Below are 16,015 nucleotides of genomic sequence, written 5' to 3'. Positions count from 1 at the left end.
TGGTGTTGTTCCACACTCTCCCATCTCATCCTAACTAAGGTTAATAAATGCTGAAGTATTGTTCATTCTTAGTTCAAGTTAACTAAAGGTAGTTAACTAATGTTAACTACTGAACCTTATTGTAAAGTGTTACCAGCCACTAGAGTTATTCAGTGAAGAGCAGTGGGTGATTTTCTGTTTTTTGATTGTTATTAACAGCATATATAGCAGTGTGTTGCAGTACGCTGTCACTTTAATTCACAGATCTAATGTACACATGCGATTTCTTCACTTGTTGTTTAAGTTCACAGATATGACCAACTGTTTATGTGAACTTTGTGTTTTTGACATAACCTTCTGTGTATTTGACAGTTTAAGCACAATAACATGTGAAGGAGAACTTGGTTTAATATTCAAGGGACGCTCTGTCTGACATCCAGCTTTCTGTGCGCGTGCTTCAGATGTGTGTGTGCTCAGAAAACCATATATCAGGAGTATAGACTGATATGGCTTTAAAACACATGCAGACAATAAACTTTCATGATGATGAAGAACTGCAGTGTCACGCGAGAGTGACTGTGATACAGATGATAATATAAAACCAAACAGAAGTGTTGTTAGTCTTTGGCAGAGTATCTGAGGCACCAGCTGTAAAGTCTCCACCCTCTTCTGGATATGGGGAGCAGCATTTTATCATTTGCATTTAAAGATACATGCATGAGAACAGCATGTTTTTCCTTCCACTCAAAAACATACTAATTTTACTCTTACTCACATCAGGAAGGACTGTGAGAACTACGCCTTCATACACCGCACTGTCAATGTCATCTGTTCCTCCTGGTGCCACTTTCACGTCAACCGCACAATCTTTTCCCTGACAACACAAGAAGTTAGAGTACAAAAATGAGTACAGAACCATCTTCAATACGCAAAATGCTTTATATGAATTCTGGGATTTTAGCACATATATAAACACATACCAGATTTTTCACTACTGTGAAATGCACTTTAACCCCAGGCACCAAGTTAGTTCGGTTTCCAAAAAAGGCATCAAAAACAAAAGAGAATTTCTTCAAATCCTCCCGTTCAATGAAACCACAATTATTCTGAGGAAAAATCAAAAACAGTGCCATCAAAATGTTTGATACTCAAGAAGCGTTCTGAGTTTCAATAAAATAAAAACCACTCATTTAAATAAAAATGTAGCACTTATAGGTAAATTATGCATTGCTTTCATTCTGGCTTTTAACATCATGCACAATGATATTCTAACTAAAATTAAACCATTTTACTATAATACAAAAATTGTTTTATGTTGCATATGTCTGTTACAGTTGGTTATGTCAAAAACTGATGATAAACATGGAAAACTTTTATTACGTCAAGGTTTAGCATGTTCAACACATTATTGATTATTAATAATATACTCATATCATTTACAACGTTATTAATACTTACGCCAATAAATGAAATTATTCCCAATGAGCGTCCACGAGGAGTGCTGAAATGAAAACACATGCAGTTTACTTCAACAACCTCTCCTTTCTCAGAACCACAATCGATTTTACAGCAAAAAAATTACTTTGCAGAGATATTCTTGAATGCTGATATCTTTGATGCCATCGATTTGGAAGGTTCTGTCTTTGTGTCTTTTGGTGCCGGCTGATCTTTTTTCGTCTGAGGTTGGGGTGGAAAGCCATTTCCAGGGAGAGGCATGCTCTAAATGAAAAGCACATCAGACATTGCACTGCAAATCTACAAGCTTATAGAAGAGCAAACATTTAGTACTGAATTAAATACAAGTGTGAACTTACAGCGGCATTGAACGCCTCAGGTTGTGGCTGAACTGGACCTAGGCCTTGGAAATCTAGTGGAGGTCCAGCAAATCCTCCTATGTCTCCAAATGCATGATTGCCCTTATTTACATGAAAAAAAAAAAAATTTGCTTTATTCTACATTAAAATTGACCACTTTTTAATGAAATATTGCAGTATTTATTATAAATTATTAATCCATGGCCAGCATTATATCTCAAAAATGAATGTGTCCTGCATAATCTTGCATCAAAATAACTTCCCTTCCCTCTTGCATTTTTGGCACGATGGCGGGTCAACCTGTCAATCATTTGACATCAAAAGCGATAGCAAACAACCATCCATAATCCAATCAATTCCTGATGGACAAAGTTTTTTCTTGTTGGTTTCATTCTGATATACAGGTGCTGGTCATATAATTAGAATATCATCAAAAAGTTGATTCATTTCAGTAATTCATTCAAAAAGTGATATTTGGATATTATATTCATTCATTACACACAGACTGATATATTTCAAGTGTTTATTCCTTTTAATTTTGATGATTATAACTGACAACTAATGAAAACCCCAAAATCAGTATCTCAGAAAATTAGAATATTGTGAAAAGGTTCAATATTGAAGACACCTGGTGCCACACTCTAAACAGCTAATTAACCCAAAGGCAAAGGCCTTTAAATGGTCTCTCAGTCTAGTTCTGTAGGCTACACAATCATGGGGAAGACTGTTGACTTGTGCAAGATGTCAATGGTCGTCTTTTGGACAGCTGTCAAGGAGACAAGGTCACAAAAAGAAATTGCTAAAGAGGCTGGATGTTCACAGAGCTCTGTGTCCAAGCACATTAATAGAGAGGCGAAGGGAAGGAAAAGATGTGGTAGAAAAAATGTGTACAAGCAATAGGGATAACTGCACCCTGGAGAGGATTGTGAAACAAAACCCATTCAAAAATGTGGGGGAGATTCACAAAGAGTGGACTGCAGCTGGAGTCAGAGCTTCAAGAACCACCACGCACAGACGTATGCAAGACATGGGTTTCGGTTTCAGCGGTCGCATTCCTTGTGTCAAGCTACTCTTGAACAAGACACCGCATCAGAAGCGTCCTGCCTGGGCTAAAGACAAAAAAGAACTGGACTGCTACTGAGTGGACTGCTACAGTACCTGGTTTAAGGACCATGTTATCCCTGTTCTGAATTGGCCAGCAAATTCGCCTGACCTTAACCCTATAGAAAATCTATTGGGTATTGTGAAGAGGAAGATGCGATACGCCAGACCCAAAAATGCAGAAGAGCTGAAGCCCACTATCAGAGCAACCTGGGCTCTCATAACACCTGAGCAGTGCCACAGACTGATCGACTCCATGCCACGCCGCATTGCTGCAGTTATTCAGGCAAAAGGAGCCCCAACTAAGTATTGAGTGCTGTACATGCTCATACTTTTCATGTTCTTACTGATCAGTTGGCCAACATTTCTAAAAATCCTTTTTTTGTATTGGTCTTAAGAAATATTTACATTTTCGGAGATACTGAATTTGGGATTTTCATTAGTTGTCAGTTTTAATCATCACAATTAAATGAAATAAACATTTGAAATTTATCAGTCTGTGTAATGAATTAATATAATATCCAAATTGCACTTTTTGAACGGAATTACTGAAATAAATCAACTTTTTGATGATATTCTAATTATATGACCAGCACCTGTACATCACACAATAGGGAAGAAAATACTATTGCAACTTCAGGCCCTGTTTACACCTGGTGTTTAAGATCCGTTTTGGTCGATCGGATCACAAGGAGACTTTCCCGTTTACACCTGGTCTTTTAATCCGACTTTTGTCCACTTTCACCCACTTCTGTCCTGATTTCGTCGAGGGGAGGGTCTATGGGCCTTTTCAGATCTTTAATCTACTGGATGAAATAAGCTTTTTGGAAAAAATAAAATTTTCTAGGTAGAGACCCTATTTATGCTACCGTGTTAGTGTGGGGCTATTTTGAGCCTTGGTAATGGTATTAACTAGTGATTTTTATTTTTACTTATTCTATGCCCCATACACAACAGGTTTTTTACCATTCGTTGTAAAACTGTGGACCTATTTCTCCAACGCCTCACAACCGGACATTCTTCCAAAAACTAAGATAAAACCTGTTGGGAAGCATCTGCTGCAGCGATTTTTGCGTGAGCATATCAGAGAACACACCAGACCACTCGGTGAGTTTCACGTCTTTGTAAACTAAAGTTTAATGCGTTTATATGAATGATTGTTCCAGTGCCCCTATGAAACCATTGTATAGGTGGGGGGGGGGGGGGGGGGGGGGTAACACAAAAACCTAAAATTCTCGGGACAGCAGCATGTGTCCAAATTTTAATCTTAACCGTTAGATTTTATCAGAAACAATCTTAAAACAGGGCTTTACTTATAAAACACCGAACTTACCCTTTAAGTGTCGATTAGTAAACGCTTGGGCGAATTTAACTGGGCGCACCAGATAAAAGAGCACTAGAGACCTTACTACCAATCTCAAGTGATAGTGTTCAATTTAAGAGCACTAGAGACCTTACTACCAATCTCAAGTGATAGTGTTCAATTTAAGAGCACTAGAGACCTTACTACCAATCTCAAGTGATAGTGTTCAATTTAAGAGCACTAGAGACCTTACTACCAATCTCAAGTGATAGTGTTCAATTTAAAATTGATAATTTTTGGGACAAAAAGTCAGTTGCAACAAGCCTCAAATCAGGCCACACCCCCCAGATCGTTGGGGGACGCAAATCAGCCTTAAAATCTTCAAGTGTCTGGCCAGCCTAAAACGACAAGTGGTCAAGTGCAAAGACCAGAATCTTGGGTATTTGGACAGGGCAAAAATTTAAATCCCATCTGGCTAGCGCGCTTCCCACAAAATCTAGAAATTAAGGCCTCGTTTACAGTTACACTGCAGGTCTTGATGCCCAATTCTGATTTGTTGCCTATATCCCATTTTTTGACCGTCTGTTTACACGTTCTTTCAATTGTGACCCATTTCCGATTGATGTGTTTACACTTGACATACTAACTGAGACATTGCGCATGCTTAACCCCCTGGGGTCGACTATCGCGTCTCACTTTTTTTCTTATCAGTGCAAAAGAAACTCAAATAACTCTGTCGATTTTTGTCATACAGGCAAGTGTTATACATCATTAAAAACTGTTAAATGTCTTCTTTTTGTGTACACTAATAACAAAAAGTTGTGTTTTTCGTAAAATAAAGAAAAAAAACATGATGCACGTTCTGTTTTCTCTCTCAATGTGAAGTTCATTCTGAAACGCGACAGATAATTATATGTAACTCAGCCAATACTTGCCACCTACACATGAAAGTAATGTCTTTACAAAGCTTGAAGTCTCCTTTTTTAAATGAAGTAAATCATATCAAAAACATATATTCTCGGTTTAAGAAATCCGTATGAAAGCAACGACATGTACAGTTCCTCCAGCCCGAGCTCATTAAAGGGTTAGTTCACCCAAAAATTAAAATGAATTCATTAATGACACGCCCTCATGTCGCTCCAAGCCCGTAAGACCTCCAAGTCTATTATCTATACAAGTATGGTAGTATGAGTGTTTATTCTAATATGGTGAACATTCTAATGTTTAGACCTGTGTTTACAGTTAAATACTGTGTTTGTGGATATCTGCTCAAACGTAGATGTATAATGTAACAATAATGTTTCATAGTTCGGAGTGGCTCAATCGCTGCACGCGCTGAGTTTGGGTCTGAGTCACGCTGTGTGTTTGAAAAGCAAAACACGCCACACATTAGGCTTCACGCCAAACTCATCTCATTCCATAACGAATAGAAATATTTGAAGTAACATATGATAAACAATATATGTTTGTCTAGTGTAGTGTTACTGAAGTGATCATTTTTAACGATTTATAGGCTGCCTGCTATCTAGGCTATTGTTATTATTTTATGCAGCCCTACACATGCCTATATACAAGGCAAAACAAACTAGGTGTTCGTATATATATTTACAAAATACATATATACACTGCCGTTCAAAAGTTTGGGGTCGGTAGACTCGGTAAGATTTTTAATGTTTTTAAAAAGAAGTCACTTATGCTCACCAAGGCTGTATTTATTTGATTAAAAATACAAAACAAACCCAGTAATATTGTGAAATATTATTTCAATGTAAAACAGCTGTTTTCTATGTGAATATATAGTAAAAAGCGTAATTTATTCCTGTGATCAAAGCTGAATTTTCAGCATCATTACTGCAGTCTTCAGTGTCACATGATCCTTCAGAAATCAGTATAATATGATGATGTGATGCTCAAGAAACATTTATGATTATTATCAATGTTGAAAACAGTTGTGTACTTTTTTTTTTTAGAAATCTTTGATGAACAGTTAAAAACAAAAGCATTTCTTTGAAATAGAATCTTTTGAAACATATTGATCCATTTTATTTATTTCCCCCAAAAAATAAAATAAAAATTCTTACTGACCCCAAAGTTTTGAACGGTAGTGTTTAATTTTACAAAAGATTATTTTTCAGATAAATGCTGTTCTTTTGAACTTTCTATTCATCAAAGAATCCTGAAATAAAAATGTGAATAACTGTTTCTTTGGGGGATTTCTGGAAAACTGGGATTTCTGAAGGATCATGTGACACTGAAGACTGGAGTAATGATGCTGAAAATTCAGCTTTGATCACATGAATAAATTACACTTTACTATACGTTTACATAGAAAACAGCTGATTTACATTGAAATATTATTTCACAATATTACTGGGTTTGTTTTGTATTTTTAATCAAATAAATGCAGCCTTTGTGAGCATAAATGACTTCTTTTAAAAACATTAAAAATCATACCGACCCCAAACTTTTGAACGCCACTTTCGCAGTATTGTGAAGGTGCCTATAGAGAGAAATGCACACTTCATATGGATTATTAGAGTTGTCTGTTTCTTTTCGTTTTGAATTATTTTGTTTAAAAGTAGACATTTCAAGCTTAGATATATTTCTGAGTTTCTGTTCATTTATGAGACAAGCTCCAGTTCTCGTGCGATGCAAGTTATATCGCGTCGGCGCCTCCATGTCCTGATTATAGGCTATTGTCTGCTATATTTCCAGGCAATTTGTTAATGAAACATTGATTAAAATTAAGATACAATTTATACAAAACGAAATTCACTTTAAAGAAAGGCTTTATACAAAACAAAACTTAATGAAGTGGTCAAAATGATGTGTCTCGATATTGCGCATCTTACTCACGCTGTTCACTTTTCATATAGGGCCTAATCAACATATATGAAATGGAAAAAATACCATTAAAACATAAATATGAAACTAACTTTTCTTTAATGGCTACAACATATAGGCCTACAGTACAGAGAAATGTAATGTCGGAGCGAACACCGTGTCACTGGTGAGCATGAGGGGCAGAGGTGCGTTTTTTGAATAATAATAAAATAATTCCCAGCGATCGTCGAATATTATGTTTGCTTGACATGCCCATCTCTACAAAATACGAAAAGTCTTAATCAGACAAAATACAAGCATCATAGCATAAGAACGAAATATAAATAAATAAAATAAAAATACATTAAAGTAGGCCTAAATAATAAATAAATAAAAGAGGCTCAGTAGCTTCTGAAGCATGAACTCAAGCAAGTAGTCACAGTTGTTGCTGTTATGGCTACTGATTTAGCGTGTCTGACTAGTCGACACGTGGGGTGATGACATCATCGTTTCACAAAATATACGGATTGGCCGTACACACGAAATCGCAAGGGCATCGTTTTCAGATTTATCCACTTTGGGACCCGGTTTCAAAAAATAGCGGTTTCAGTCTCCCAAAACGCCGGATCCGTGTGGACGAAACGCCAATACGATAAAAATTTATACGTATACAGCGAAACGCGTCTTCGTGTGGACGGGCCCTCAATGAGAGATTCACGCCTCCACGCATAAAGCTTTCTCAAACAAAACACGTCATACAAATTTTAAATCAATATATTGTCTTATCTAAATGAGTATGCAGGATGATTTTCACATAGTTTTGGAAAAAATATTCTTGGCTACGTGATACAATTTTCAAAAGTCTTGTGAAGAAATAATCACTATGGGTTTTATGACCTTATTTCAGTGACATTTGCTTTTTCACAAACCATGCATAAACATTATTTTCTTAAAACTCCAAACTTTTACATACATGCTGATGATATTTTACTGTAGCAGAGTTTGTGCTGAATACAATGTAGTAAGACTATAGCCATTACATTTTTACAAGTAACAGAAATAAGCACAAAGGTCAGAACACCTCCAGGACCCAGAAAAGGCCTCAGACCTCAGAGGGTTAAAAGGTTTTTTTGCACAGATGGACGAACGCGAAATATGCTTGACGTTAGCTTTGCGATATATGCGAAGTTTGCTAAACATCAGCATGATTTTGAAGCGGAGGAAAAGCGCCATAATTGCAGCCGGCGCATGTGCTTCGGTTACTGTGTGTGAGAGAGATCTCAGGACTGCTGGGAACATACAACATGATCTCATTAAGTGCGCATCTATACTAGGGATGGGACGGTATTAAAATTTCATATCACGATTATAGTGACCGAAATTATCGTGATTATCAATATTATCACGGTTTTGTTAAAACAAGATGAAAGTGTTAAAAAAGAACTCATGCTCACACTGAAAAGAAGTTTTATATTTGAGAATCAACAAACAAGCAGCTCTATGCACTTTTTAAAGTAAGATTCTATTCTGTGGCATTTCCTTCCTTATGACCGTCATCAATAGCAACATATAATACATCGCTGATCCATGCATCACAACGGACGTGCGTGCGCTCTCATTTCATTCAAATACAACTTGTCATCTTGCGTCTCCGTTTATGATTGTATTGAAAATGAAATCAGAGTTGATTTATTATTTACAGAATTATATTGTAGTGATCATCTTGTCTGGATGAGTTTTGTACGCTGTACAAAATGGATTTAAAAGGTAAGAATAGAGACATTAATCTCTATTCAATATGTCCCCGTAATTATGTGGTAAAAAAAATCGGAGTTATAAGTGTACAATGAATATACATTATTATCTCTTAAATGTCACTATTAATAGTCTGACTCTTGTTTGAACTTGTTCGTTCGTCTTTGGCTCAAAGCCACTTGCTGCGAACTTTTCTTCGCAGAAGCTTGAAGTTTATTTCAAGTGAGTGAGATTAAATATTTCAACTCAAAACAACATTTTGTGCCCAATTATTTCCCAGACGTAGTTTTAGTATTGAGATCAAAGTTAACTTGCCTTGAGTTCGCTACAACAGTGGATGATGGTCACACAGGACGACTCGGCAGATTTGAAGTGTTTACCCCTATTGCAGCGACTTTTTTTGTGCATGTTCTGCAGACAGAGTGACCATCCTCGATTAAGTTTCCCTCAGGATTTTTATAAATGCCAAAATACGACCACACCTCAGATTTGGTCCTCTTAAAAGGCTAAAAAATCTCCCGAACACGGTCACCGCCTTCCGCCATTCCTTCTCGAATAAAAAACAAACAAACAACATTGCGCGCCTGCGTCAGACTTTTGCTGGCTGGACAGGATTTACAGTGAGTTATTAAAATCGTGATAATCAAACACGGTTTTAATGATAACTGATATTACTAACCGTCAGTACATTTTATCGTGGTTTATAGTGAAACCGGTAATCGTCCCATCCCTAATCTATACCATTTTATATCTCATGCCATTTATACGGCAAAAACAGTTTTTGCATTCATGATACGCACTGTAAACCGCTTGCGTACGATTTGGGGTGTGTGGAGTGCGTGCGTATTACACGCCATAAACTGCATATCATATGCACCCGAAAACTGCGTATCATATGCACGCAAAAACTATTTTCGGCGTAAATGGCATGAGAAATAAAATTCATGCTACAGGTATGCACTTTCATGAGATCATGGCAGGCTTCAAAGAGGAGCAGTATGGCATAATGGGCAAGCCAACCTTTAATTTGTTGTGTCAACATTCCTCTCCTACGACGACACGACGTTTCGCTAATGCGCGTTGGGGTTTCTGGTTTCTTTCGACATTAAACCGCGGAGATGTAGTCTAAAGCCTCAGAAAATCCGATCTGCCTGTTTACATGACAGTCGCATTGGCACATATCTGATTTATATCTTATTTATTTCCACATATGAACGTGACCTGAAACCGATTTCGAAATATCCGAATGCATGCTTTATTTCCTGTTTACACTGTCATAGAACACATCCGGTCTGTCACATATGAGCAAAAAACGGGATTGGGTCACATTTCACAGACAGTGTAAACGAGGCCTAAGTTTAGGCGCCTGGACGTCTTTTATAGCTGTTCAAACACATTTGATCAAAAGCAATCGGGTCAAATGCATTTTCGACTATCTCTGGAATTGGTTGAAGGTTGTAATGTAAGATTTTCATTGTTCTGTAGTAGATATTGCAAAGGAATGCAACATGTTTTTCTCATTTGTAGTGTGAGGGGGGAACAGGAAGAAATATGTATGTGAATTGGAAATTTATGTATGTTTATGCATCTGAAATGCAGGAGCGAGACACTTCGGGAACAGCTGGGTAGGGACCCTCTGAGGTCATCTATTTCAGGGGGGTCAGCTAGTAATAAATCGAAGCTAGCAGCAATGGGTCCTTTTTCTAAGGAATGTGGCGGAGAGAAGCCCTGCTTCTATGAAGACCTTGAAATCAGTATAAACGTCTGCCCAGCTCTTCCTGGTGTTGTCTCACTCACTCTACAGCGTAACTTCTGTGTGGAGAATACCTTTTAAAAGACAATTTGATTCAGGGTGTCTCTTACACAGTGATGATGGTTTAATAGAAATGTTTTGCCGCAACAAGGTGGACAAGCTCAAAATGTTTTAGACCTCGTTTACAGCTGTATTTGTTCAGCGTCGTCCACTTGTTATCCGATCAACCAAAACGCATCACAATACCAGGTTTAAACCTCAATTACATCCCAAATTTAAGCTCTTTTTTTCCAAATATTTCAAACTTACTTCAAAGCAGCTCATCTTATCCAGCTCTACCAATCATAATGGACCCAAAAGCACATGAGATTATTAGCAGAAAGTTCCATTCTCCAAAATTTTTATTAAAAAAGATCATACTACTTCATACTTTTACACTCTCTGATCCAACTTGACTATAATTTTTCTAGTCTATATCAAGGGGCCATTTCATTAGGGGCCGCAAGGCAGGGTAAACAGGTCCGTGGAAAAGCAGTGCAAAAAAATAACAATAATACAAATATGAACTAGGCATATTAACTCAAACAAATAATTTGGTTAAAATTAATTGTATTATTAAAAGTTAATACATTGTAACGTACAAATACAATGTAATCAACATATTTATAATATTGACTTTTTGAATGCTTAAATATACAGTGCCTAACTTAAGTAAACACACCCATGCTAAAGTTGACTAAAAAGAAGAATAAAAAAAATCATCTTTTGGAAATTGATCTTAATGCCTTAATTTAAAAAACGAGGAAAAATCCAACCTTTAAGGGAACCAATTTTCTTAAATAAATAATTAATACATTTTCTTCCTTAAAATACAGGTTGTATAAAGTCAGGACACCCCTATGTTAAATTCCAATAGAGGCAGGCAGATTTTTATTTTTAAGGCCAGTTATTTCATGGATCCAGGATACTATGCATCCTGATAAAATTTCCTAGGCCTTTGGAAATAAAAAAGCCCCACATCATCACATTCCCTTCACTATCCCTAGAGATTGGCATGGGGCACTCTCCATAAAATCATCTCTCAATGCAAATCATACCAGCTATTAGCCTGACTGAAATAACACCATGCCAATCTCTAGATATGGTGAAGGGTGTGTGATGATGTGGGATATTTTAATTCCAAAGGCCAAGGGAACTTTATCAGGATGCATAGTATCCTGGATCCATAAAATAATTTGGCTTTAAAAATAAAAATCTGCCTGTCTCTATGGGAATTTAACATAGGGGTGTCCTGACTTATGAACCCTGTATTTTATGGAAGAAAATTTATTTATTTACGATACATTATTCATTCACAAAGAAAATTGGTGTCCTTAAAGGTTGGATTTTTCCTCATTTTTTAAATTAAGGAATTAAGATCAATTTGCAAAAGATTATTTTGTATTCCTCTTTTTAGTCAACTTTAGCATGGGTGTGTTCACTTATGCTATCCACTGTAGGCTAGCTGCTGCGTTTTAAATTTTAGATTGAGAGTCCATTGCATGGGGTTGATCATATTTGGGGGTCTGTGGCATAAAAAAGATTGAAACCCATGCCCTGGTCTATATAACTATTTAGTAAAACTCTTTCTTAAGTCATTCTTTCTTAAGCTTTGTAGGAATCGTTGAAAACTGAATCTTTTAAAGGGATAGTTCACGCAAAAAATAAAATTCTGTCATTATCATTTACCCACCCTCAAGTTGTCCCATACTTGTATGCATTTATTTCTTCTGAACACAAAAGATGATATTTTGAAGAATGTCACGGATCCCCTTGACTTCCACAGTATTTTTTTTCCAAACTATGAAAGTCAATGGGGCCCGCCAACTGTTTTGTTACCCATATTCTTCAAAATACCTTTTCTGTTCAGCAGAAGAAAGAAAATCATACAGGATTGGAACAGCTTGTGGGTAAATGATGACAAAATTTTAATTTGTGATTGAACTAACCCTTTAAGATTCGATCACAATCAGAATCCTTTTCCATGCCTAAATCCAAACACATGGCTTACGATATTGCGAAGTGATTGGTCAGCGTGACAGTACAAAAACATCAGATGACAAATGAGGACCCCAAAAACTTACATGTACATCCATCTGTGGCACAAAATGAGGGTCTCTTGGACCATACTGCTGCATTTGGTCGAATCCAGGATTCATCCCGTGGAAACCTGGTCCGCCTTCATATTCAGACGGGTGGAAGTTCGAGGGTCTTCCCATAAACTCAGGCGGGCAGAAATCGGGACGTCGATCATCAAACTCAGGCGGGCAAAAGTCTGAAGGTCGTTCACAAAACTCCGGGGAACGGAACTGCGGTGCACAGTCAAGCTCTGGACGGTAGAACCGCGGTCCTGGTGGTCGGTTCCCAAACTCTGAGTGATTCTGGGAACGCGGATCAGGACCGTCAAAAGCCTGGTGGTGGAACTCATGTCTGTCGGGAAAGTCCATCGGGTGGAAAGGCTCATCATGCCTCATGAATCCCTGTGTTTCATGCATAAACCGTCTGTCCCCTTTCATGTTATCCATCATCATCATTCTGGGGTTTTGGGGTCCGAAGTCGCGATGGGGCCCAGGGAACCTCGGTCCAGGTGGGCCCATCGGGCGGACAGGTGCAGGACCGCGAAACCCGCCGTGAGGGGGAGGAAGTCTGGGTGGAGGAGGTGCTGGTGCTGCCATGCCATGCTGTGGTCCAGGTCCCATCGGCGGAACATTTCTATTTCCTTTCAAACGCTTTCGGTTTTTCCCCATTTTCCAACGGTTGGCGGCTAGAGACGTACAACAGCCACAAGTTGCTCGATGAGCCGCTAGCGGGCCAGACGAACCGTGTCACTAACACATTAATTCGCGCACACAACCATGCAGATGTAATACTGTTTACGTCGCATCAACGCAACAAGTTAAAATAATAAAATTGTTTTAATACATTTGATTTCAGCTATGAGCTACTCACTTGACGAAAAATAACGCTCAACTGTCCATCGCACGGACTCACTTCTCTAAGAACACAACTTATATAGAGATGTCTATGGAACACAACACACGCAAAGAAACAATACAAATGGCCAACGGATGTGACGCAATGGATTCAAAATAAGAGTGCACAAAAGATGGCGTAAAAAAAGGATCTTCTGACGCAGCTCATCGGATCCGTCAATTTTGAATCAATGGATTAATCAAATTAATGTTATTTATAAGTGCTTATTTACCTATGTTCAGACTTAAGACATAAAACCGTCTACTAACAGGGCTGCCAACTCTCACGCATTGAGCGTGAGACACACGCAATTGACCCAATTCTCACGCTCTCACGCCACACCCCCGATTTCTCACGCTTAAGTGTCAACCCGGTAGGTAAAATGCCTGAAAGATGAGTTTATCTATATATCTACCTGTTGAGCCACTCGCGATCGACTAGTTATACCGCAAATTAGTTAAATATCCCGTAATCTAGAGTAAAGATATTGTGCTCCAAACCGCGCGCACGGCAGAGGTAAGCGAGCGAGAGACCTTGCGTGTGCAGACCAACCCCCCCCCCCCCTCCCCCCTCCCCCCCCCGACCCCCGTTGGAGTAGTCTCACGCCAAGCTAAACTCAAAAGTTGGCAGCCCTGTACTAATGAAAACATGTGTCGTATTTTAACGACGTTCAACTCAGTGGAAAATGTGCAATCATATATGTATAACGTTATGGTTTAAATAAGCATTTTAAAAATTACATTTAGTTTAATATTAAAAATAATTACGAATATTCGTTTTAAAAAATAGTTTAAATCTTTTTTCTATAAAATGTTTTACTTCAGTCTTCAGAACTCCAGTGACATGCAGAATCCACCAAAATGACTATGAAATCAATGTTTTCTTCCTCAATTTTTTGTAATGGGTTTAGGATATACCAGGAGGTTGAGACTAGCTCATAAATACTGTAAGTGACACACTTACCTGTGCTGTGTAGCCTATCTATCTGTTATACAAGGGAAAGGAAACACTTAGTCATATGGACAAATAATTAAAAATAATGCAATGAGTAGGTTGATTTCAGGTTGATTGGGACACTTTTTCTAATTCATCTCAATGGCAAAAAGTGTCACAAACAGTAAATTTATTACTAGCACTAGCAGACAAGCAACTCTGGTCTTGCAAATGAGTGGGACAAACTTGGAATAATTAAAGGAAGTTTTGGAAGTTATATGGCTTGTCCTTCGCAAAAATCCCTATTTTGGCCAAGTTACTTAAAAATTATAGCTATAGCTAAAATACTCTTATTGCTTCAGAGAAAATTGATAATTACACTAAGTTACATGATTGAAAAAAGTTTGTTACATTTATGCCTTTTTTAAGGCAAAATATAAAGTCAAAAGACTGTAATTATAATTTTCTGACATCAAGCCAAGATCAACCAATCAACCGCAGCGATACAGCATCGTTTTGTTTATTTAGTCTCCTAAATAAAATTGTCAAAGGCACTAATATAACTGGAAGTTTAGGAATTGTATATATATATATATATATATATTACAATATTGTGAAATATTATTACAATTTAAAATAATGGTTTTCTATTTGAATATACTTTCAAATATAATTTATTTCTGTTATGCAAAGCTGAATATTTCAAGATTTCAAAAGATTTTTTTTCAGGTTCAAGATGCTCACCATTCCCATTATAGTGAATCAAATCAGGTCCGAGGACTGGTTTGTCACGATAGACCTAAAAGACGCCTATTTTCATGTCTCAATCCTACCATGTCACAGGAGGTTCCTAAGGTTCGCTTTAGGGGCAAAGCATACCAATATCGGATCCTTCCGTTCCTTCGGCATCGAGATGTCGTCCTTGGTCATATTCAGAATTTAGTGTGTTAGAATCAGTTCAGAAAACTACTTTTCTGGGTGTGGTATGGGATTCGGTTACGATGCGGGCACAGATGTCTCCGACACGCATCGAGTCTATCCTAACCATGGTTTCTGGGATAAGACTAGGCCAGGCCATCACTGTAAAGCAATTTCAAAGACTGCTGGGCCTCATGGCACCGGCATCAAACATAATACCTTTGGGCCTTCTCCACATGAGTCCCCTTCAGTGGTGGCTGAGAGCCAAGGGGTTTTCCCCCAAGGGGAATCCGTTCCGTATATTAAAGGTTACGCGCAGATGCCTTCGTTCCCTATTAATATGGAAGAAACCTTGGTTCTTGTTCCAAGGTCCAGTCTTAGGGGCGTCATGTCGCCGGAAAACCGTTTCGACAGACGCCTCCCTCACTGGCTGGGCCGCGGTCATGGACGGCCGCTTTGCCAGGGGTCTGTGGCAGGACCATCATCATTCTTGGCATATAAATTGCCTAGAGATGTTGGCTATTTTCAGGGCTCTGAGGAGCTTCCTTCCAGACATCAAGGTTTACCATGTCCTGATACGTTCAGACAATACATCAGTGGTAGCTTATCTGATCCGACAGGGGG

General features: G+C 38.1%; 1 protein-coding gene across 4 annotated transcripts in view; it reads right to left on the bottom strand.

Annotated features, from left to right (window-relative positions):
• Nucleotides 1-14,103, bottom strand: part of LOC143753955 (uncharacterized) — a 50,268-nt gene extending 36,165 nt beyond the window's left edge. Inside the window, exons 1-8 of one of the 4 annotated variants that reach the window (XM_077246917.1) lie at nucleotides 13,456-13,576; nucleotides 12,849-13,395; nucleotides 12,652-12,812; nucleotides 1,794-1,895; nucleotides 1,562-1,698; nucleotides 1,438-1,480; nucleotides 960-1,085; nucleotides 755-853 (exon numbers count right to left, since the gene is read on the bottom strand). In XM_077246917.1, coding sequence (XP_077103032.1) covers nucleotides 755-853; nucleotides 960-1,085; nucleotides 1,438-1,480; nucleotides 1,562-1,698; nucleotides 1,794-1,895; nucleotides 12,652-12,812; nucleotides 12,849-13,314 — 1,134 coding nt within the window. In that variant the 5' untranslated portion in view covers nucleotides 13,315-13,395; nucleotides 13,456-13,576. Of the gene's footprint in view, nucleotides 1-754; nucleotides 854-959; nucleotides 1,086-1,437; nucleotides 1,481-1,561; nucleotides 1,699-1,793; nucleotides 1,896-12,651 lie in introns of all 4 variants that reach the window. The other 3 variants (XM_077246895.1, XM_077246910.1, XM_077246903.1) reach the window with 3 other exon arrangements.
• Nucleotides 14,104-16,015: the final 1,912 nt, after the last annotated feature.

The sequence above is a fragment of the Siphateles boraxobius genome, unplaced genomic scaffold (assembly GCF_051911475.1).
Source record: "Siphateles boraxobius isolate OS27281-9 unplaced genomic scaffold, OSU_SipBor_1 104, whole genome shotgun sequence".
NCBI lineage: Eukaryota > Metazoa > Chordata > Actinopteri > Cypriniformes > Leuciscidae > Siphateles > Siphateles boraxobius.
Note: the sequence above shows the minus strand (reverse complement) of the source record. Positions and strands in the feature narration are given on the sequence as shown.